The sequence below is a fragment of the Microcaecilia unicolor genome, chromosome 8, assembly GCF_901765095.1.
Source record: "Microcaecilia unicolor chromosome 8, aMicUni1.1, whole genome shotgun sequence".
Lineage (NCBI taxonomy): Eukaryota > Metazoa > Chordata > Amphibia > Gymnophiona > Siphonopidae > Microcaecilia > Microcaecilia unicolor.
This window is the reverse complement of record NC_044038.1, coordinates 202,216,444-202,240,418: the sequence shown is the minus strand read 5'-3', so window position 1 is coordinate 202,240,418 and position 23,975 is coordinate 202,216,444. Positions and strand designations below refer to the sequence as shown.

Genomic DNA, 23,975 nt, shown 5'->3' with positions numbered 1-23,975 from the left:
GAAAGTGAGGGGAAAAAAGCCGAACAATTTATAACTGTATATTTAACAAAAAGGTTGTTCTGTGCCCCTCCTGAAAATGCTGCAGTTTTTTTAAGTCTGATGTATGTCAGGCTCTTTGATGAGCTGTAATTAATTTATGTTTAGTATTGGAAATACTAGAAACTGAAGGCAATCTGGAAACTTCCTTCCCTGGAAGCGCCTGCCAAAGGTATTAGGACTGTAGCAAGCTATAGTTGCACCCTGTGCGATTTGCCCACCGCTCCCCCCCCCCCTTTGTTTCACTGCCATCAACAACAAGAGACTGTAGGCTGCAGCAGTCTTTCTGTCTCTCCATATTTGTGCTCTGTGCAGGGCCCAGTCTTCTGTTGGTGGTGAAAGGTGGGGCAGTGAGCAAGTCGCACAGAGCGCAATATGGAGAGATGCAAAGACTGCTACCAGCCCCTGGTCTCCTCTCATTGGCGATGGTGAAATAAGGATGGGGGCCAGTGGGTGAGAGACACAGTGTGCAAATATGGCGAGTTCTTGGTATGGTGCTAGGTGTTAGAATAAGGAATCGAGCAATAGATTCTATACATGTCTCTTTCATGCCTATGGTGCTGAGATTTATAGAAAAGAACACTTCTGCTATGTGGTCTGTCCTGCCCACAGAGCTGGGTACAAGTGTCTCATTAAGAAAACATCGAAGGACAAAGGGAGGGAAAGAGGTGGTGGTCACTAGGTAAGAAACACTTGGCAAAACTCTTCATTCAGATACTGATCAGGAGGAAAACACCAGAAATACACTAACATTCTGAGTGCAAGTTTTGCAGAAACCTCTGGGGTGAAGTCACGTGCTCCTCATTGCTGGATGGAAAGGGCAAACAGTTTCAAAGAACTCTTGGATACACTGTAAGGTGAATTCTGGCAAAGTTATTTCAACTGCAAGAAATGAAGTTTCAATGCACCAGTGAAACAAGCATTGAAGTGTGATATTCTAGCAAAATACTGCAAGAAAAAACCCTTGGCACTGTGGCTTGGAAATTAAAACACATATGGCAGCACCAAGTATAACACAGTATAATGGATCACACGTGGATTCCACTCCTGGAAGCTGAGTATGTGCTTGATTTTGCTTTCCATCACACTATTGTTACTTATAAAGCCAGTCTAGTCTCAAATGTCTGAACTGCAGCAAACATTCAAAACCTATGTATGGGCGGGTGGGAGAGGAGAATAAGGGTGTATGTATTGCAATAGTCACATAAACTTAAAAAAAGTACAGCACGAGCAATGTGCTGGATTATGAAACCTCTAACATAGAGAGCTGCTCTAGCATGCATGAAACACTGTTTCATGTGAACTGTCTCAGTGGTGACAGCTCGGAAGAACAGAGAGGACAATTCCAATATCACAGGCAAAGAAAGAACATTTCACAGGCTCCTTCTGGTAATGGCAACTGCACTCACTGAAAAGCACAGAAAACGAGAAAATATGTACACATACATTTGTCTATAATCGCACCACATTTCAAAAGAATCTCTGTCAGAGCACAGAAAACCATGACAAACACTGAAATTAGTGCAAAATCAGAAGAGAGAGAGAAAAACAAATGAACTCAGTCACTATTTGCTGCAGCTGCTCCAGCAGCCAAGGAGTCAGGATCTATTTCAAATCAGAGTTAAATATTCTTGCATAAAAACCTTTTATTTGGGCACTCTTGTTTCACCCCCCCCCCCCCCCCCCGAAAAAAAAAGAAATGATAGTGCTTAGAAAAAGGCAGACTTCGTGGATAGTTAATGCATGTATCAGGAAGTTTGATTTGATGCAAAACAGATAGAAAAGCTGAAAGAGAAATTGCTATTTAACTCCAGAATTTACTTCCAGACAATAACTTAACTTAAATATACTGGAAACCAGACCAGCCAGTTTTAGGCACATGTTTAAAAACCAAAACAAAAAAAAACCTGCATCTTGATGCATGTAAAACTAAGAAAATATTTTGTACTTTCATCAGATATTCTGGAATGGAAGTCACTGGAAGAAATTTCTTTTCTCAGTAGAAGAGGAAGAAAACTCAGTGCTAAAAACATTTAAAGGCAATGCAGCTTAATGCCAGTATTCGTCTTCCCACCTCCAAAAACTCAAGGGATAACCCAGTACAGTAGCAACTGCATAAATCGATTCCTTGTGCTTTACTACCCACAATAAAAAGGAAGAAAAATAAATGCTAATTTGACAACTTCTGTGCCTGCATTTAAGTCAGCTACTGCAAAACACCATGGGAATCGGGCAATCTGATTGGCAGACTGCAGAAGACACTCACTTGAACTACATGGTGATTTGTGCAATAGGACAGCTCCATTACAGGACTGTCCTAAGGGAACCATTATGGAGCGGTACAGTTTATTTTCAAACACAGGATTAAATATCCTTGGAGAGCTTTATGGTGCTTTTCTAAGGCTTCTGAGGTTTCCCATCCCTGAATTGTCAATCTTAATTCACCATTTCAGTGTGTACAGCCAGTCTCTGAGCATCTTACAATCCAAACATAAGCAAGCCAGGGACCCATACAGAAGCATCTTTGCAGCCCCTTCATGAACCCTGCCTGTTACGTTATCTCACTGGATCCACTTTGAAATGGAAGTTTCTTTGTATTAAATTCTTCCCGATACGAAGAGTTCATGACCAGTTCTGCATATCTTGTTTGGCTGTGATTTCTGGAGTCACTGAGGAGCTACTGAAATCTTGCTGTGGCTAGGTCTGCTGTGCGAGGCGCCTGTAATGAGGTAAAACTTGGTTTTCAGGAAGATAAAGGGCCAGTTCCAAAGCTACAAGCACTTTAAGTTCAAACCCAATCAGATCTCGCCGGTTGAATCGGAACCTTTCTTCTAGCTTCTGTGTTTTAAAAGAAAGGAAATAGGGAGATGGGGGGGAGAAGAAACATTAGCAATAAGATAGGACATGTAAACACAAGGAGGACAGACCATCACACCGGCTTCCAAGAAAGGTCCTGTTCCTCTGGCACCACATCCTCAGACACTTACGTCAATAAGATGTTTAACATCATGTTTCCTGAGGTCACTGCTGATCTTAGCTGCCAGCAGCACACAGGCACCGGCACACAGCTTTCGGTTCTGTTTGTTGAGTTTGCCTTGCAACACGAGCTTCTCAAAGTAAACGTAAGCCATGGCCACGGTGACGGGTTCCAGACTGCAATCTGCTGCCAGGTTCCGAATCTCCCTCTTCAAGCTATTGGAAGCCACAGAGAGAATGAGTGCTTCAAGTCTGCTTGTTCAGATACCCTAAAGACTTCAGGAGAACTTTCTAACCAAACGTTTTTTGTGTAAGTAGCTAAGACATGTCAGAATGTAAAGCATTAAAATGATCTAAAATCCACAATCAAAAAAGCTCAGCATATTATATTTTTTCCTAATGTAAAATGAATTTATTAACCGGCAAAACAAAATCAAGATAAATGCCAGAAGTACATATGGAAAAAGTGACTTGCCCATAACTTCTCCCATCAGTCCAAATGTTCCAACCACCAGATTATTCCTTCCAAAATGATCTTCCTTGACAGGGAATCAAATCTGTGACAGCCCAAAACCCCAACCGGTATCCTATCAGGGAAGCTATCTGACTCGAATTACTTTGTAAAGTCACTGCTGCCCAAAATCACATACCTCCCACAACCCTCTGTAGTAAAGCTTCCTAGTGAACGCCCCATTACCTTCTGATCTTGCTAAGTGTCAACTTGATATGAGGAAACTTCTCTTTAAATGTTTCATTCATGTCCTTCTTGAGGTCAGACGGCTTGACATATTCTATTACTGTGGTCTAAAGAAAGAGGTTTTACATTACTTTACCAAATGATGCACTGAAGGCACTCTCACTAGGTACTTAAAATATCCTAGCAGAATGCAGTATTGACCATCTAACCTTACGTGCACAAAAGACATCACACTGCAATAGTGAACAAAATCCTTACAGAAACATTGAGATGAAAACATATGGGACAATATTTAAAATGTATTTGGCATTTGATTTAAATGCTGGCTCTGGTGTCTAATCTATTCACAGATATTCTGTGCTGCTATCACTGAGTAGATGGGTGGCACCGAATACTTGTGCTGAGCAGGAAGTGAGGCTGCTCTCTGAAAAATGGCCATATTCAAACCACTATCTGGACTTGTCCTATCTATCCAGAAGACAATTTCAATATTGCCATTTTTTGCTACTCTGCCCTTGCATCACTATCCGAACAGTGCTGAGGCAGTTTCGGCATATTCAGCAGCACTATCTGGACAGGGCCACTGAATAACCACCACAATAAGACTTCTTCACTGCTTGCCCATTTTACAAAGAGTGAAATTGAAAAGCTTTAATGATTTTAAATTATTAAATCATTCTGGGCTGCATCTGAATATTTGTGAAAATTAAGAAGTCATTTATCTGCTGGTACACTGCCTACATTCTTAAAGTGTAACTCAGCTGATGAGCACCTCATAGCCCCTACCTGGGGAATGGCATTTTCTATTCCAGGTCAAGGATTCTGGAATCTTCCTGTCTGAGGCTCTGTGCTCTCAGAGTGGCTTGCTGCAGTTTACAAATTGGCTAAACATTTTTCTTTAATTTACTGAAGCCTTTATGAGTTTATATTTATCTCATTTTCTCTGATGTGTACGATTGGCAAACCAAATTTGCCTTGATTGTATTTAGTAAAATGACCAAACATAAGCATAATGTTACGCTGCTAACAAAACTAAGCTTTACCTCAAACTGTTCATCGCCTTGAGTGAATATCTGCAAAATGGTGGGTAATAAATCCCAAAAAATAACTAAGGGGCTCTTTACCAAGTTGCAGTTATGTGCTAGCACGTGCTTACCACAGGTTAAAATGGCTTACCATGGGACGTGCTTGGGTGTTCCTGTAAATTTCAAATTTGCAAGTGCTAAAATTATTTTTATTTTTTTGGTTGATGGGGTGCGTGTGTGTCAAATCAACACATCTACATTACTGTTAGCGGATTAGTGCAGGACTACCGCTTGAGACCTTACCGCCTATAAAATGGGTGGCTGTAAGCGTTCATGCGGTAACTGCTTTTAACAGCCGCATGCTATATTAGCCCATGGCCATTAATACAAAATATATAAAAATTGGCCATTTTACTGCTGTGGTAAAAATGGCCTTAACGTGCAGGAAAAAACACACGTAAAGGCGCGCTAAGGCCATTTGCTACTGCAGCTTAGTAAAAGGACCCCTCAGTAAATAAATCTTGCCTGTGTATGTTTTGAATAACAACTGTGTACAAATTTATATACCCTGCAGAATGGTCATCCATCAGTTTTGCAGTTTGTAGTTGTGTTTTAAATAAATAATATCCAGATATTGGCAGCAGGTGCCCATGTATTTCCCCCTGATTATTGACCAGATTGTTTCTCAAATCCCAAGTTTTGGTTCTGCCATTTTAACCCTGTCAGATGCACAAATACCGGATCTGTCTTTCTTCAAATGTCAGAGGGTGCCCCATCAATCTACAACTGCACATGCTGACAGTCTGCAATACTAAGGGTCATAGAAGGTCTTACCATATATGAAGCAAAGATCAGGACACGTTTATGCTTGCCACAGGGCCACTGCGGATCGTCTAAGAGATTTGGATTATACTCTGTGGTCTCCCCAGTTTCGTTTCCTAGCGGTGGGAAAGAGGGGTGATAAACATTTGAATACCACTAGTGCTGACATGACTAGAAGGCATCCAGAATCAGGCTGCAGTACTGATACTAGAAAATCTCCCACCAAGATTGCCAATTCAATACATTTTTTAAAATAGGGTTATGACAATCCCTCTCTAGGGGTATCGGTCATTACTGGAGCCATGTTTTTGCATTTTTCTATAAGCAAAAGACTTAACATAGATCAGTATATGAATGGTTTCATTACAAGAAAAATGATCACATAAGAAATATAGCCATTGTACAAGGCTTTGTTTTGGGAGTGACAGGCTTTGGATAAGAAACGGCTGCTACTCCACCTCAACCAACTGGAGAGTGATTAGACATGGGATGCCAATGTTTCTCAGAGCACCTTGCTGACCAAAGATTTGGTTGGGGGGGGGGGGGGGGGGGGGGGGGGTAAAACAAGGGGGAAAAATGATGATCCTGTGTTATGTTGGAACATGTTTACTGTTGTATTACTATTTGTTATCTTGGAAATCCTACAAAACATCAATGAATTGAAGTATCTTCTTGTTTGCTGGATCATTAATAAGGACCTTTCTAAAAAAAAAAAGAAAAAAGAAATGGCTACTACTTTACCTAGCTCTGTTCCTGATGGCATGGCAGCTAATCTTGAGGCTCTGTAACTCCATTTTGACTCCATCAATCGATTGTGATGGGCAGAAACGTTATCACTTCTGTGGTTCATCAGAGCGTTAGTTGGATATAAGAAACGGGAGTAGGAAACCACCTTGGAAAGAAGAAAAAAACCCAAAGTGATAAAGCAAACACATCTACATTTAAATTAAGACTGCTGGGAGTCAAGCACTTGGACTGCTCTTTCCTCTAAAAACCTTATCATGGGCAAACAACGTGGGAAGACACAGGCTTGCCCCTCTGAGCCCAGTGACTGACTCCTTTGTGCAGCATACAAATGTATCGAAGACCAGAGCGACTGGCCTGCAAGAGCAGCGTACGGAAGCAGGAGCTACAGCTGCTTCTCTTCAGCTAAATGCAACTTTGAGCCCGCAGTTAAGGGACCACCTTGCTGCAAACACACTATCAGGCTCATTTTCAAAAGAGATGGACGTCCATCTCTCAGAGACGTCCAAATCGGTATAATCGAAACCCCATTTTGGACGTCTCTAACTGAAGTCCATCACAAGGACGTCCAAATTTCAAGGGGGCATATCGGAGGCGTGGTGAAGGCGGGACTTCCTAACACTTGGACGTCTTTGACCCATAATTGAAAAAAAAGCAGAGACATCCATGACAACTTGGATGTTTTCACCTGGACCTGATTTTATTACGAATAAAGCACAAGAAGGTGCCCGAAATGACCAGATGACCACCGAAGGGAATCGTGGATGACCTCCCCTTACTCCCCCCCAGTGGCCACTAACCCCCTCCCACCCTCAAAAAACATCATTAAAAATATTACGTGCCAGCCTCAGATGTCATACTCAGGTCCATGACAGCGCATGTAGGTCCCTGGAGCACTTTTAGTGGGTGCAGTGCACTTCAGAAAGGCAGACCCAGGCCCATATCCCCCTACCTATTACATTTGTGGAGGAAACAGTGAGCCCTCCAAAACCTACCAGAAACCTTCTGTACCCACATCTAGGTGTCCCCCTTCACCCATAAGGGCTATGGTAGTGGTGTACAGTTGGGGGTAGTGGGTTTTGGGGGGGGGGGGGGCTCAGCACACAAGGGAGCTATGTACCATGGAGCATTTTATGAAGTCCACTGCAGTGCCCTCTATGGTGCCCAACTGCTGTCCTAGCATGACAGGGGGACCAGTGCACTAGAAATGCTGGCTCCTCTCACGTCCAAATGGCTTGCATTTGGACGTTTTTGACTTGGACGTCTTTGGTTTCGAAAATCGCCGAAAAGTCAAAGATGTCCAATCTAAGGACATCCTTGGTATTTTCGAAACAAAAGATGGATGTCCATGTTTTTTTGAAAATACACTTTTCCCTGCCTCCAGATTTCGACATTTTACAAAGACGTCCAAATCCAAATTTAGACGTTTCTTTCGAAAATGCCCCTCTATACCAGTTATCTGGATGCAATTACTCTAGGAACTGGTTCACCTACTGTTCAGGTTGGGGCCTGTATTCCTGGAAATATTTTGACTAGAGCAGTTCTAAGTTTTGAGTCTCTGCATGAGGCAACTGTCTGAGGTGTGGAAAGTTTGCCTGCTCTCATGAGCTTCAATGGAGGGAGACATGGTGGCAGCTGGTGAAGGACTCGCAGGAGCTTCACAAATGATTTTCTGGCATACTACAGGTGTGTCCTTGCCACAATCATTTCTTCAGCATCATGCTAACATTACTTTGGTCAAATGGGAATTCATCCGTTCCTCATATTAACCATCTTACTTTGAAATTAAGGGGGTCGAGACTAAACTATATAAATGTGTTTCAGACTTGACACACAGGGTTACTAGAGTGGAACAATTAGAGAAGGGAATGAATCGTGTTAATACAGTACAAAATGTGTTAAAGATTCAATGAATATGAGGCTTAAAATAGAAATTTTGGAAAATAAGTCACACCTGCTAACTTGCATCTCCTAAATTTTCCAAAATAACCTCAAATATCACCACAAGAATTGTTTAAGAGATATGCAATATAGATTTTACAGATTTAATCAGGGTTGTTACCATATATTGTCACTGAAAGAAGCAAAGTCAGCAAGTGCAAGCTGTTGGGATGTAGACGTCTAACATTTTGGAATGGTCAGCCTGGCAACTATATTGCTCACTTTTGAATTAATAAGAGATAAAGAATGGTTTCTTAGATTATTTTTAAACATCATGACAAGTACCTTCCTAAGATATTTATTTATTGCATTTGTATCCCACATTTTCCCACCTTTTTGCGGGCTCAGTGTGGCTTACACTTTTTTGCCGATGTGTCAAGAGATATCCAAAGGAAGAGGAAAGCGTTTCTCCTCTTAAAACCTGGGCTACTAAAGTTGAGCACTTTTTTTTAGTTTCCATGCAAATATGTCATCAAATACCATTCTGTACAGTATATTTTCTTTGAACTGACCCATCCGAATATTTTTTTGTCAACTAGAACACTGAATAGCACTGCTCCTCCTTCTACCATGGAAACTCAAGAGACTATTCAGTCTTAAATTAGAAGCGATATTCTTTAACCCAGGTTAGATTGTCTAAATCCATGGTTACTTACTACTCATGTATTAAATTTGCATCTTGAAATTATTGTAATTTGTGCTACATTCTGTACATTATTACGTTTTACTCACTTTGTTTGTTTGTAAGCCACATTGAACTTGAGCCTATTTTGGGATAATGTGGGGTATAAGTGTCATGAATAAATAAATATTCTTTAATTTAGTTTTCCATTCTTCATTCTCCATATTGTAGACTTAAATGAAAAGCATTGAAAATATTTTTCCATATTGTTCTCTAATTTGAGATTTCCTTTACATTTTTCTGAAATGTTTTCTTTTGCTGTACAAGACATTCTTGAAACGGTATTGTTTAAATTATCTATAAATAAAATAAATAAATAAATTTAGGACTGCTAAAATGTTAGCTCTTTGTTAAGAAACAAAACAAGTCTGTTTTAAATAGGCAATAAAGCCAAGAAGAGAAGGAATCGAAAGGTGTCGCACAAGTGGCGATGCTTTCCATTACTGTGTGGGATTATTTCAATTAAACTCCCGAGGCAGATGTCTGCTCCCTGGTTTGGCAAGGTATAGAGGTGGTGGTCTTAGCAACTGGGAGGTTGGGGAGCTCTCAATGGTGACAGGTACCAGACTGAGGGTTTGTATTAGCCGAGTTTCAGCCGGAATTGCTGGCTGTAGGCAAAGATAGGATTACATTTCTAGTGGGCCCTAGGAAAACAAGCGCAGAGGGCCTACCATGGTAATATAAATACACTTTAAAACTCTGACTGAAGGACGATGCTTAAGTGGCAGCGACCCGAGGGGGGGGGGGGGGTGTTAAAAGTTTATTCCAAAAATTTGTCACGACAATCTGATATGATTTTATTTTGAGTCACTGAAATTCCTAGAGTATGCTCCAATATCTTTATGTACCCTGCATTGAATATGTGGATTAGAATGTAATGTAATATTGTAATATAATAGAGAGGGGAGTGGGGGGTATAAACAGTCTTCTTTGAGCAGCAATGGCTATGGTTCTCCATGCCCCTACCCTTTCTTTCCACCAGCTGCTGAATGTGGCAAAACTCTACCTTGGGGGGGGGGGGGGGGGGGTCACTGAATTAGCATGTATGAGGGGTTCCTCCTAAACATTTGGGCACTATGTATATAGATTCACAGCTGCCAATGTTTTAAAATGATTGAACAACTGGAGGTACCAAACACAATACAAATTACCCCTCCCTAGGCAAAACATAGGCGCTTGTGGTTGGGAAGGGGGTAGGAAGAGGAAACTCCCCCAGGGATACTTTCAAATGAAGACTCATAGCAACAGAAGTTTGCTCTTATTGTTCTGGATGCCAAAAGCAGCACGAAGGAATTACCAACCTTAAGAATTCAAAAGGAATTTTACTTCTGGCTTGCTCAGACAGTCAAGTGTTACTACTACTACTTATTTCTATAGCGCTACAAGTAATAAGCAGTTTAGCAAATGGTACAAATTGCGGTAAACATACTCACTTCTCCATCCACTCCAGGCTCCACTCCCTCCAGTCCAAGTGCCATCTCTGCCACGGCTGAAACGCCACCAGAAGGATGGCGCTGCTTCTGTCCCTCCACCTTTAAGTCACTGTCAATGTAAGCAGGAGAAAACATAGCTACTACAATTTTATCTGAAACAAATTGAACTACTTTTCACCAAATATTTAGCACGGAAACAGAGAATGGTGTAAAACGTAAATGTTTCCAGAACTAAAAAGTAATTTGTGTGTTGTTTCTGGTTTTCCAGCTGCAGCTCTCCATCAAAACACACTAATACTGCCTGATATCCACTGTGACTGAGAATTATTCTGTGTTAGCATTTGTTGTTTCAATAAAGAACATACATTTTTGGAACAAAAACAAATTCTCCCACGTCCTATAAATAGGTACAAGAGACTGAAATCCTGAAAAGTGTTCTAGAAATAGGAAGGTTATACACAGAAGAGAAACAAGATATTAAAAATGGTTTTGCTTACAGACTGACAAAGCATCCCACATCTCAAACCAGCACTCAAGGAGCACTTAAAACAAGAATTTGTTTCCTCTTGCTTAGGACTGCGCTTTGCTGATCTGTCAGTGCATGCTCAAGCACACTCACAGCTGACGTGACCTTGAATCTTAACATTACTACACTACAGTTTGCTTCTCAAGCCCAATCACCCCACTCACCTTAACCTGAGCAGGTATTTAGCAGTTCCTCAATCATTTTCAGCAGTAGATTTAAACAAGTTAAAGAAGCAAGACACTTCCAGCTAATTTGCGATTCTGCAGCAGTCTCTCTCCCTCCCCCTCCTCTCGAATCCTTTTTCCTTTCCCACGGTCTGAGAACTGGATGCTTCTCTCTCACAATTTTTTTTTTAATAAATAAAATACAATTTCCACCAGTAAGCATCCTGCTCTTGCCCATTCTTCCAAGAATTATACTCAGACACGTGACACTTCTACACAATTAAAAAATTACATCTATTTGTAGTTCAGAACTATTTCAGAAACTTTTACACTCGGTCAGTCCATGTTTGTTATTTTACCTTACTCTATAATGTTAAATGTGGTTTGATATTTTCTGTTCAAAGAGGGACCTTACAAGTGTGATTCAGAAATTAATAAGTTGTGCCTGGAAAGTTAGATTACATTTTATAAAGTACAGTACTTTCAGCACAGTTTTAAAAATTAATATGCAAAACAAAGTACATTTTCTGCACTTTTTTTTTATCAAGTAAGTTTTACCAGTTGCACTGCGTGACATATACTCACAAATATCCAGGGGAATTAAGACAATTCCACATTTTAATTTTTTTAAATGAAAGCGCTGCGTTGAATGCATCATTATAAATATTCAGAAAACTGCTACTTACTTGATCTGCAGATTCTCTCCGTATGGCAGGATAGAAAAGGCAGTACAGAGCGATCTCTTGGCGCATATTAACACAATTCTGGAGGGAAAGACCATTAGTACAAACTTTTTAATTTGTTTTGATTTTATTATGTATTTTCCTTTTATTATGTATATTGTCACAATTATGAGGTGCCCTGGTGTCTGTTCCCAGGTTCACTCCACTGCCCAAGCAACGATTGATTCCCTGTACTGGAGCCATCATCAGCCAGGGAGGCGCTGTCCTGAAGAGGGAGTACTCTGTCTACACTGCACCCTGCTCCCCTCTAGTGGCAGGCCCCCTTTTTTCATCTCCAGCTGCTATCCCTCCAGAAGTTTCCCTAGTGCTCAATAAAAGATCATGCTCTCAAATTCGAAGTGTCCCTTCTTTATTCCGCTTAATTCAAAAGTGTGAACTTCCCTCTTTTCACTCAGAAGGGTAAACACAAACTCCTCTTAGAAAACGTCTTAGTTTCTTCTAGACAATTAAGAGTATTTAAACAAACACAGCCAAATATTCTTCAGGGGAGCTTCCAACACTGGAAGGCTAACCTTAGAAATCTACTTTTATTCATCTAAACAAAACATGTACACAAATAGCACTAAATACTTAGCCAATTGCTATAACATGAATGTGATATCCAGAAAGCAAAGATACATACCTGTATTTTGCGTTCTCTGAGGACAGCAGGCCTCTTATTCACACATGCTGGTGGACTTCATCCGACGGAGCCCAGGTATGGACGTTGATTCGCTAGCACTGGAGAAAGTTCTAGCAGCATCCCACTGCGCATGCATTGGTGTTTTTTTGCCCTTTCGGACAAGCGTCTCCCTCAGTCAGGTGAAAAGCATAAAAAGTACAGCTATAAACAACTCCTAGGGGAGGTGGGTGGGTATGTGTGAACATGAGGCCTGCTGTCCTCTGAGAACAACAGTTACGAGTAAGAATTTTTGCTTTCTCCAAGGACAAGCAGGCCGTTATTCCCACATGCGGGAATCCCTAGCTACCAGGCTCACTGAAAACAAGAAAGCTAGGATAATGAAGTCTTGAAACGTGGAGACTGTAATGCCAATCAATCTGAAACTATATACATAGTAGCTATAGGTACAGCCTGGAACAGAACAAAACAGGGCCTAGGAGGGTGGAGTTGGATTCTAGACACTGTACAAATTCTGCAGAACTGCTTATCCGAACTGACTGTTGTGTCGGTGTCCTGATCTAAACATTAGCAGGATGTGAATGTATGGACTGAAGACCACACTACAGCCTTGCAAATGTCCTCTACGGAGGCTAATCTCAAGTGGCCAACCAACATTATGAGCCGCTGTGACATGACACTAAAGAGTCAGCCCAGCCTGGGAATATGAAAATGAGATGCGTCTGCTATCCAATTTGACAAGTGTATTTGCCGATGGCCACCTCCAATCTGTTGGGGTCAAAAGAAACAAAAATCTGGTGGACTGTATGGGGCTGTAGTCTGCTCCAGATAGAAGGATAAGGCTCACTTGCAGTCTAAAGTATGTAGTAACTTTTGCCAGGATGGGCATGAGATCTGCGGAAAAATGTTGCAAGAACAATTGACTGGTTAAGATGGAACTCCGAAACGACCTTAGGAAGGAACCTGGGGTGCGTGTGGAAGACTACTCTGTTGTGATGGAACTTAATGTATGGTGAGCTACTAGGGTTTGGAGCTCACTAACTGTGAGCTGAAGCGGGTGCCACCAGAAACGCAACCTTCCAGGTCAAAAACTTCAGATGGCAGGTATCCAGAGGCTCAAAAGGATCTTTCATCAGCTGGTGAAGCCTATGTTGCAATCCTATGACACAAACGGAGGTTTGGTAAGGGGTTTTGCCAACAACAAACCTCTCATGAAGTGAACAATTAAGGGTTGCACAGAGATGGACTCACCCCCTAAATGCCAACTGCACTAAGTTGAACCCTTACAGAATTGGTTTTCAAGCCAGACTCAGAGAGCAGGAGGTATTCAAACAGTTTTTGTGTAGGACAAGAGCTGGCAGGACTGGATGATGGCAACGAGCATAGAGTCCCGAAAGGTTTTCCTCCCAAATGAGTCCAAGGTTTTGGCCTCTTGCCCCGGGGAAGCCAAGGCATGGGACAGAGAGCTTTTGGCTCATTTGAGAGCAGATTAGATGACCAAAGAGTGGTGAGGCAGCTGGGCCCTCTCAAATTCGGGAGCCTTCCGGATATGGTGCTACCACTGGGGGGGGGGGGGGGGTCTTTTGGACATTTAAAAAAGAATCTCAGCTAAATTAAACTCCTCAAACTTGAACAAAAAAGAGGTCAGAGATCTAACTGAGGTTGGTGCTGCGGCCTAATAGCGCAGGCACCAGCGAAAAATAAAGGAAAAAAAAGGCTGAATAAAAACTAAGAACTACAAGGGAAAAAGAAATATACACTTTAAAAGAAAAAGAAAAGAATTACCTGCAGGGGAACGCATCCTCTCAGCTTTACAAGAAAAAAACCTCCCAAAAAACCTGATGGACCCGCGCTCGACCATTGGGCGGGAAGGCATAATGCATGCGCGGTAGGATGCTGCTAGAACTTTCTCTAGTGCTAGTGAATCAGTGTCTACATCAAGGCTCCGTTGGATGACATCACCCATATGTAGAAATGATGCAGCTTGCTTGCCTTTGGAGAATTCAAGCCTCCTCTCCCCAGTAACTTTGCTTCACCCTTCTTTCTGCAGATCAGCTAACTACTAATGCAGTGGTTCCCAAACCTGGTCCTGGAGGCACCCCAGCCAGTTAGATTTTCAGGATACCCATAATGAATATTCATGAGATATTTGCATGCACTGCACCGGACCTCCAGCCCCCACTCCCCCTCGTCGATGGATCACAGTGGGAGATCCTTTGACCGGAGGCAGCCAATCAACGATTTCTGGGGGTTTCGGGGGCTGGAGACCCACCGATCCTCCAACCCCCCCCCCCCCCCCCGTCGGTGGGTGGGAGAGGGTTTGGCCGGCGGCGGCCACGACGTTTTCTGGGGGTTTGGGGGGGGGCCTCGTTGTTCGGGCCTCGGAGCAGGCTGTTTGACAGGTTTGGGCTTTTGACAGCCCAGACCTGTCAAACAAGTGCGGGAGGATTGTGCTGAGCGCATGCTCGGCACAATTCTCCTGCACTTTAAACATGATAATCAAAGATAATAGCGCTGCTTAGATTTGCATGCATTATCTTTGATCATCGATGCAGAAAAGCCCTGCGCTGTCCCGGCGCTATTTTTAGGGCGCTCTTCGGAACAGCGCAGGGCTTTTGATCATGAGGGCCTGAATATCCAGGAATAATCCAGGCAGCGGTTAAAACAAGACAAAAAAAAAACCAAAACACGCTCACCACCACAGCTGAATATCGACCCCAACAATTTTAAGGTAAAATTATGTCTTACCTGATAATTTTCTTTCCTTTAACGCAGCAGATGAATCCAGGAACTAGTGGGTTAAGTCTACCCACCAGCAGGTGGCGATAGAGATAAACTAAAGGCAGTGATGCCAGACGGCCAACTCCTTCCTCAGTTAGTATGTCATTCGTAAGCATTTGCCAAGGCCAAAAATATGAAACCAATATCAACCAGAAACCACCCTCACTATGAAAAACAGAGAACCAAATAAGAACTTCGAAATAACTGCAACTTGATCAAGAAATCGGAATCCTTTCTGTGTTCTCATATCTGTCTGAACTTTGCAAAAGAGAACCCGGAAGAAAAAATAGCCACACTACGCGGAAAATGAAAAAAACGTCAGCTGAACAAGGGAGGGATCCTGGATTCATCTGCTGCGTTAAAGGAAAGAAAATTATCAGGTAAGACATAATTTTACCTTCCTTGTCACTTGCAGATGAATCCAGGAACTAGTGGGATGTACCCAGTCGTGTGCTGGAGCGGGCTCTCACGGGCTCGCAAGAGCCGTTTGTTAAGTTTTTAAGAATTTTGGGAGCCGGTTGTTAAAGTAGGCCTCCCCATGGCTACTTTAACAAGTGACTCCCAAAATGTGGGCTTGGGCCACCTACTGAATTCTCTTTTACTTTGCTGGCAGTGATGCTGGCCCCACCAACCAAGTAAATAGACTGCTGCTGCTCCCTGCTTCTGACTCTAAGCATCAGGCTGGGACTTTTCATGCAAGCGCAAGAAGGTTCCATCATGCTGCTCAGAGCCAGAAGCAAGCAGCAGAGAATGGTGGCAGTCCATTTATTGGCTGGTGGGGCTCGGCAAAGGTATGCCTAGCGTGCCTGCACAAGGGAGGGGAGAGAGAGGCATGTATTCCCCCCCCCCCCCAAAAAAAAAAAAAAAAATTTCAGGGCCGGTTATGCCCGGAGAGAGAGCCCGTTGTTAAAAGTTTACCAGCACACCCCTGGATGTACCAAAGCATTCCTTAAGTAGGGTGGGAAGCCAACGCTCCCTGCGCCAACACTCTCGCCCCAAAACTTGCATCCTCCCAAGCAGAAACGTCTAGCCTGTAATGCTTTGCAAAAGTATTTTTTATTTTAGTTACAGTTGTACCCTGCGCTTTCCCACTCATGGCAGGCTCAATGCAGCTTACATGGGGCAATGGAGGGTTAAGTGACTTGCCCAGAGTCACAAGGAGCTGCCTGTGCCTGAAGTGGGAATCGAACTCAGTTCCTCAGTTCCCCAGGACCAAAGTCCACCACCCTAACCACTAGGCCACTCCTCCACTCCACGGGATGCCCAAGTAGCTGCCCGACAAAATCTCTTCCAGAGATAAGGCCTCCGCCTCCGCCCAAGAAGCCGCTTGTGACCGAGTAGAATGCGCCTTCAGGGCCACTGGAGACGCCCGCCCTTGTAGCAGACACGCCGCTCCAATGACTTCTCTAATCCAGTGAGCAATGGAAGTCTTAGAAGCCGCCTCACCTCTTTTCGATCCCGACAAGAGCACAAAGAGATGATCCGAGCGTTGAAACTCGTTAGAGATCTGCAAGTAACGAAACAAGGCTCTCCGCACGTCCAGGAAACGTAGTGAGGCAAACTCCCACGGATAATCCTCTAGTCAAAAAGACGGAAGATAAACCAACTGATTGACATGGGTAGAAATGACTGCACCATTCGGATTGACACCCCTGCTTCAGAAAACTGCAAATAAGGATCTCTGTAAGAAAGCCTGAATTTCAGAAATCCTCCTAGCTGAAGCAATGACCACCAAAAACACTGTCGTAAGTGTTAGATCCTTCTCAGAAACCTTATTCAACGGCTCAAATGGTGGGGCCTGGAGGGCTCGCAGTACCACATTCAAATGCCATGCTGGGCACGGCTGCCAAAGAGGAGGCCAAAGCCAAAGAGCCCTGCGTAGGAAACGGACCACATCAGAGTGAGCTGCTAAAGAGGAACCGTTCAGTTGCCCCTAAAACAAGCTAGCGCAGCCACCTGCAATCGAAAGGAATTATATGACAATCCCTTTTGAAGATCATGCTGAAGGAACTCCAGAATAACTGGAATGTCCGCCCGAAAAGGCGCACGCAAAGCACACCACGCCGAGAAAGCTTTCCACACTCGCACGTACGTTGCTGAAGTAGACTGCTTCTGGCCCCCAAAACAGTGGCAATGACTGGTCCTGAAAATCCCTTCTTCCTCAGCTGCTGCCTCTCAATAGCCAGGCCCTAAGACCAAAACGGGATGGATTTTCCATCTGAACTGGCCCTTGATGCAGCAGATCGGGAGTCACAGGAAGTCGCAATGGTGGCTCAGAGTGCTCGAACGAGATCCGCATACCACGGCCATCGGAGCCACTAGAATGACTGGCCCCCGATGCCGCCCTATGCAGCAAAGAACTCTCCCTATCAGAGGCCACGGAGGAAAAACATACAGTAGCTGTTGTTCCGGTCATGGCTGGAGAAGAGCGTCCAATCCTGCGGATCCTGGCTGCCGTTTGCGGCTGAAGAACTGGGGAACTTTGGCATTGCATGCCATGGCCATGAGATCCATTACTGGTCTTCCCCAATGTTTACAGATCAGCCGAAAAGCCGAGTCTGACAGCGTCCATTCCGCTGCGACCAAAAGAGTCCGGCTGAGAAAATCCGCTTTAACATTGTCTTGACCCGCTATGTGCGCTGCCGACAGACTCTGAACATGCGCTTCCGCCCATACTAGAAGACGAGATGCTTCCACTGCCAAGGGAAGACTGCGAGTGCCCCTCTGCCGATAGATGTAGGCCACCGTCGTGGTTTTGTCTGAGAATACATGAACCGCCTGCCCCTGCAGAAGGTCCTGAAAACTCTGCAGCACATTCACGACTGCTTGCAACTCCAGACGATTTATTGGCCAAGTCGCTTCAAGAGGGGTCCACGATCCCTGGGCTACTCGATGAAGACAATGGGCTCCCCAGCCCGCATGGCTGACATCCGTCACGACTACCACTCAATTGGGAGACGCCAGAGAAACACTTCTGTAAATTGGCTGACCGGAGCCACCACGCGAGACTGTCCCTGGCCTGGCTCGACCAAGGAAGATGTCGTTGATAATCCAGCGACGTCGGCAACCATCTGCTCAAAAGGAAATTCTGAAGAGGCCGCATGTGAGCCCTTGCCCATGGAATGACCTCCAAGGTCGCCGTCATGGAACCGAGGAGCTGAACACAGTCCCACACTCAGGGAGCACGACGACTCAATAAGGTCCGTACCTGAGAAAGCAATTTGATCCTTCGCCCCTCGGGGAGAAACACCTTCCCCCGCTTCGTATCGAATTGCACTCCAAGACACTCCAGACTGAGTAGGAACCAGATGACTTGTCCATACTGCCCACCCAACCTAAGGTTTACAACACTGCAATCACTCGGTTGGTGACCACTCGACTCTCCTCTGCTGTTGTCGCCCGAATCAGCCAGTCGTCGAGATATGGATGCACTCGAATCCCATCCTTTCGCAGGAACGCTGTCACCACCACCATGACCTTGGAAAAAGTGCGTGGGGCAGTGGCCATCCCAAAAGGAAGGGACCGAAACTGGAAGTGCTGACCCAGCACCGCAAATCTGAGAAATCTCTGATGGGGCTGCCAAATGGGAATGTGCAGGAAAGCTTCCCTCAAATTGAGAGCTGTCAAAAACTCGCCTGGTTGAGCAGCAGCAATAACTGCCCTTAATGTCTCCATGCGGAAGTGACAAACCCGCAAAAACTGGTTTGCTTTTCTGAGATTAATAGGCCGAAAATCCCCTCCCTTCTTTGGAACCACAAAGAAGATGGAGTACCGACCTGTGCGCCTTTCGAGAGAACAGGCACGATAGACGTATGAAGAGAGGCTTGCTGACCTGAACATGTACACCCTGGAGGAAAGGAGGAACAGGGGTGATTTGATACAGACGTTCAAATATTTGAAAGGTATTAATCCGCAAACGAATCTTTTCCGGAGATGGGAAGGCGGTAGAACGAGAGGACATGAAATGAGATTGAAGGGGGGCAGACTCAGGAAAGATATCAGGAAGTATTTTTTCACGGAGAGGGTGGTGGACGCTTGGAATGCCCTCCCGCGGGAGGTGGTGGAGATGAAAACGGTAACGGAGTTCAAACATGCATGGGATATGCATAGAGGAATCCTGTGCAGAAGGAATGGATCCTCAGAAGCTTAGCTGAAATTGGGTGGCGGAGCAGTTGGGGGGAAGAGGGGGTGGTGGTTGGGAGGCGAGGATAGGGGAGGGCATACATATACGGTCTGTACCAGAGCCGGTGATGGGAGGCGGGACTGGTGGTTGGGAGGCGGGAAATACTGCTGGGCAGACTTATATGGTCTGTGCCCTGAAAAGGACAGGTACAAATTCAAGGTAAGGTATACACATATGAGTTTGTCTTGGGCAGACTGGATGGACCATGCAGGTCTTTTTCTGCCGTCATCTACTATGTTACTATGCTATGTTACTATGTTACTATGACCCTATCCTTAGCAGGTCTCGCAAACACTGCAGAACCACTGTCCTCTTGGCACGGGATACACAGCGGGACTCCAGAAAAAAGTCTGCGACGGGAGAGAAAAATTCTAGCTTGTAACCTTCTCGCACCACATCGAGGACCCACTGGTCCGAAGTAATTCTGGCCCACTCTGGAAGAAAGAGAAAGCTGACCACCGATCTGCTCTCCTCCTGAGTGGACCTGCGCTTCTTGTTGCGAAAAGGAAGAACGCTGCCCAAAACGAGGACGCTGAAAGGCTGCATTGGACTGCCCCGGGCGATACTGTCGCGTCTCTCTGAAACATGAACTCGAGGCTCCCTGCCTGGAAGTAGACTTGGGTCTATCCTCTGGAAGACGCTGAGATTTGGAATCCCCCAAATCTTTAAACAATCTTTTCTAGGTTTTCCCCAAAAAGCAATTTCCCTCGGAAAGGCAAATTAATGAGCCGTTGCTTAGAGGCCATATCTGCGGCCCAATTATGGAGCCACAGAAGACGCTGAGAGGAAACGGTCAATGCCATGAGTTTGGCCGAAGCACAGACCAAATGATACAAGGCATCCGCCAAGTTCGCCAGCCCAATATCCATCAGCGACATCTGAGGAGTTCCTGGCATATCAGACTCCGAAATCGAATCCATGACAGAATGTTGCCAACTGAGACAAGCTCTAGCCGCATAATAATTAGATAAAGACCTGATCGCAGATATTCAAAGGTTGGGAAACAAGAGAGAGGTGCTCTTGCTGGGAGATTTCAATCTGCTGGATGTAGATTGGAAGGTTCCGTCTATGGAATCGGAAAGAAGTGGAGAGATCGTGGATGCTTTCCAAAGTGTTTTGCTCAGACAAATGGTGACAGAACCCACGAGGGAGGGAGCGACGCTGGATCTGGTGCTCACACATGGGGATAGCGTGTCAAATATCCGAGTAGGAGCCCACCTGGGCCGATTCTGTTCAATATATTTGTGAGTGACATTGCCGAAGGGTTAGAAGGTAAAATTTGCCTATTTGCAGAGGATACTAAGATCTGTAACAGAGTGGACACCCCAGAGGGAGTGGAAAACATGAAAAAGGACCTACGGAAGCTAGAAGAATGGTCTAAGGTTTGGCAATTAAAATTCAATGCGAAGAAATGCAAAGTGATGCACTTAGGGAATAGAAATCCACGGGAGACATATGTGTTAGGCGGGGAGAGTCTGATAAGTACGGACGGGGAGAGGGATCTTGGGGTGATAGTATCTGAGGATTTGAAGGCGACGAAACAGTGTGACAAGGCGGTGGCAGTAGCTAGAAAGTTGTTAGGCTGTATAGAGAGAGATGTGACCAGCAGAAGAAAGGGGGTGTTGATGCCCCTGTATAAATCGTTGGTGAGGCCCCACCTGGAGTATTGTGTTCAGTTTTGGAGGCCGTATCTTGCTAAGAATGTAAAAAGAATTGAAGTGGTGCAAAGAAAAGCTACGAGAATGGTATGGGATTTGCGTTACAAGACGTATGAGGAGAGACTTGCTGACCTGAACATGTATACTCTGGAGGAAAGGAGAAACAGGGGTGATATGATACAGACGTTCAAATATTTGAAAGGTATTAATCCGCAAATGAACCTTTTCCGGAGATGCGAAGGCGGTAGAACGAGAGGACATGAAATGAGATTGAAGGGGGGCAGACTCAAGAAAAATGTCAGGAAGTATTTTTTCACAGAGAGAGAGTAGTGGATTGCTTGGAATGCCCTCCCGCGGAAGGTGGTGGAAATGAAAACGGTAACGGAATTCAAACATGCGAGGGATAAACATAAAGGAATCCTGTTCAGAAGGAATGGATCCTAAGGAGCTTAGCCGAGATTGGGTGGCAGAGCCAGTGGCGGGAGGGGGGGACGGTGCTGGGCAGACTTATACGGTCTGTGCCAGAGCCGGTGGTGGGAGGCGGGACAGTGCTGGGCAGACTTATACGGTCTGTGCCCTGAAAAGGACAGGTCCAATAAAGGTAAGGTATACACAAAAAGTAGCACATATGAGTTTATCTTGTTGGGCAGACTGGATGGACCGTGCAGGTCTTTTTCTGCCGTCATCTACTATGTAAGAACTACAAACAGAAGCTTGAAGTGTCAAAGCGGCCATCTCAAAGGCACGTTTTAATGAGGCCTCTAGCCATCTGTCTTGCATATCCGTAAGTGCCACACAACCTTCCACTGGAAGAGCAGTCTTCTTAGTGACCACCGTCACCAGGGCATCCACCCTAGGTAGAGCAAACTGCTCTAAACGGTCCACTGACACTGGATACAGCCTGGCCATAGCCCTGGCTACTTCCAGCCCATCCAGATCCGCTCACTGGGCTGAAATCAACTCTTCAATAGCTTCATGTACTGGAAAGGCCTTAGAAGGTCGTCTGGTACTAGCCATCTTGGGGTTGACAGCCTGAGAAGCCGCAACCTAGGGGTACTCTATATTCAGGGCTTCCAGCGCCTGAGAGATAAAGGAGGACAACTCCTCCTTATGGAAAATCTTCACGGCGGAAGAGTCCTCCAGTTGGTCAGTGAGAACACCGTCCTCCACGTCCTCTACCCCCGTCTGCTCCGAGAGAGTCACCACGGAGGAAGCTGCAGGCGACAGTATGCAGGACCCCTCCTCAGACCACAAAGAAAGCCTAGGCTTTTTAAGGGAGGAAAACCACCAAATCTCTTGGTTACCCCCTGAGAGAATCAAAGGCCGAAGCTGTCGCAGCCGCGTGGGGGGGGGGGGGGGGGGGGGGGGCAAGGCCCTTTTCAACAAAAACGCCTGATGGAGTAGCAAAATAAACTCTGGCGAAAACCCCTCCCTTGCAATGGAGGTCGCAGCCATGGCACCTGCACCACCGCCCACAGTGCCTGACGGCTCCCCCGACTCCCCTACCAGTGGAGAAGAAGCTTTGCCCAAAACCGCTACCGGAGCCGGCTCCACGACCGATTGCAAAATGGCGCGAGAATCGCCAGGCACTGGAGCGGGAAAGCACGCTCGGGGGGGGGGGGGGGGGGGGGGCGCCACAGCTCCGTCGAGTCCCGCCAAATCAGCGCACCCCGCGTTGCAAAGGCCTGCTGCCAAACGCCGTTTCCCGCATCGGGAACAGCGTTTTACCACCTCCACTGCCAACGTCCGTCCCTGAACAGGACCCCAGCAGGACTTACCCCAGACCAGGAAAGCTCGGGAACTGACAGCTGAGCTGAAGAAAAACAACCCTCCGACTCCACTTCGAGGCAGGCTCAGACAAGCAGGCAACAGAAAACAGGACTCAGACAGCAGTAACACAAACCTGCTCTCAGCAAAGCGAATGCTACATACCTGTAGAAGGTATTCTCCGAGGACAGCAGGCTGATTGTTCTCACTGATGGGTGACGTCCACGGCAGCCCCTCCAATCGGAATCTTTACTAGCAAAAACATTTGCTAGCCCTCGCGCACCACGCATGCACGGCCGTCTTCCCGCCCGAAACCGGCTCGTGCCGGCCAGTCTCATATGTAGCAAGACAAAGAGAAGGGAAGACACAACTCCAAAAGGGGAGGTGGGCGGGTTTGTAAGAACAATCAGCCTGCTGTCCTCGGAGAATACCTTCTACAGGTATGTAGCATTCGCTTTCTCCGAGGACAAGCAGGCTGCTTGTTCTCACTGATGGGGTATCCCTAGCCCCCAGGCTCACTCAAAACAACAACCATGGTCAATTGGGCCTCGCAACGGCGAGGACATAACTGAGATTGACCTAACAATTTATCCAACTAACAGAGTGCAGCCTGGAACAGAATAAACATGGGCCTATGGGGGTGGAGTTGGATTCTAAACCCCGAACAGATTCTGAAGCACTGACTGCCCGAACCGACTGTCGCGTCGGGTATCCTGCTGCAGGCAGTAATGAGATGTGAATGTGTGGACAGGTGACCACGTCGCAGCTTTGCAAATCTCTTCAATAGTGGCTGACTTCAAGTGGGCTACCGACGCTGCCATGGCTCTAACATTATGAGCCGTGACATGACCCTCAAGAGCCAGCCCAGCCTGGGCGTAAGTGAAGGAAATGCAATCTGCTAGCCAATTGGAGATGGTGCGTTTCCCCACAGCCACTCCCCTCCTGTTGGGATCAAAAGAAACAAACAATTGGGCGGACTGTCTGTTGGGCTGTGTCCGCTCCAGATAGAAGGCCAATGCTCTTTTGCAGTCCAATGTGTGCAGCTGACGTTCAGCAGGGCAGGAATGAGGACGGGGAAAGAATGTTGGCAAGACAATTGACTGGTTCAGATGGAACTCCGACACAACCTTTGGCAAGAACTTAGGGTGAGTGCGGAGGACTACTCTGTTATGATGAAA

At 45.4% G+C, this 23,975-nt stretch overlaps 1 protein-coding gene across 2 annotated transcripts in view; it reads right to left on the bottom strand.

The window, feature by feature from the left end:
* Positions 1 to 23,975, bottom strand: part of LOC115475878 (CDK5 and ABL1 enzyme substrate 2-like) — a 40,064-nt gene that overhangs the window by 424 nt on the left and 15,665 nt on the right. Inside the window, exons 3-9 of one of the 2 annotated variants that reach the window (XM_030211938.1) lie at positions 11,733 to 11,810; positions 10,357 to 10,465; positions 6,298 to 6,448; positions 5,569 to 5,672; positions 3,710 to 3,816; positions 3,024 to 3,228; positions 1,728 to 2,874 (exon numbers count right to left, since the gene is read on the bottom strand). In XM_030211938.1, the coding sequence (XP_030067798.1) occupies positions 2,734 to 2,874; positions 3,024 to 3,228; positions 3,710 to 3,816; positions 5,569 to 5,672; positions 6,298 to 6,448; positions 10,357 to 10,465; positions 11,733 to 11,810 (895 nt within the window). In that variant the 3' untranslated portion in view covers positions 1,728 to 2,733. Of the gene's footprint in view, positions 1 to 1,727; positions 2,875 to 3,023; positions 3,229 to 3,709; positions 3,817 to 5,568; positions 5,673 to 6,297; positions 6,449 to 10,356; positions 10,466 to 11,732; positions 11,811 to 23,975 lie in introns of those variants that run through there. The other variant, XM_030211940.1, reaches the window with a different exon arrangement.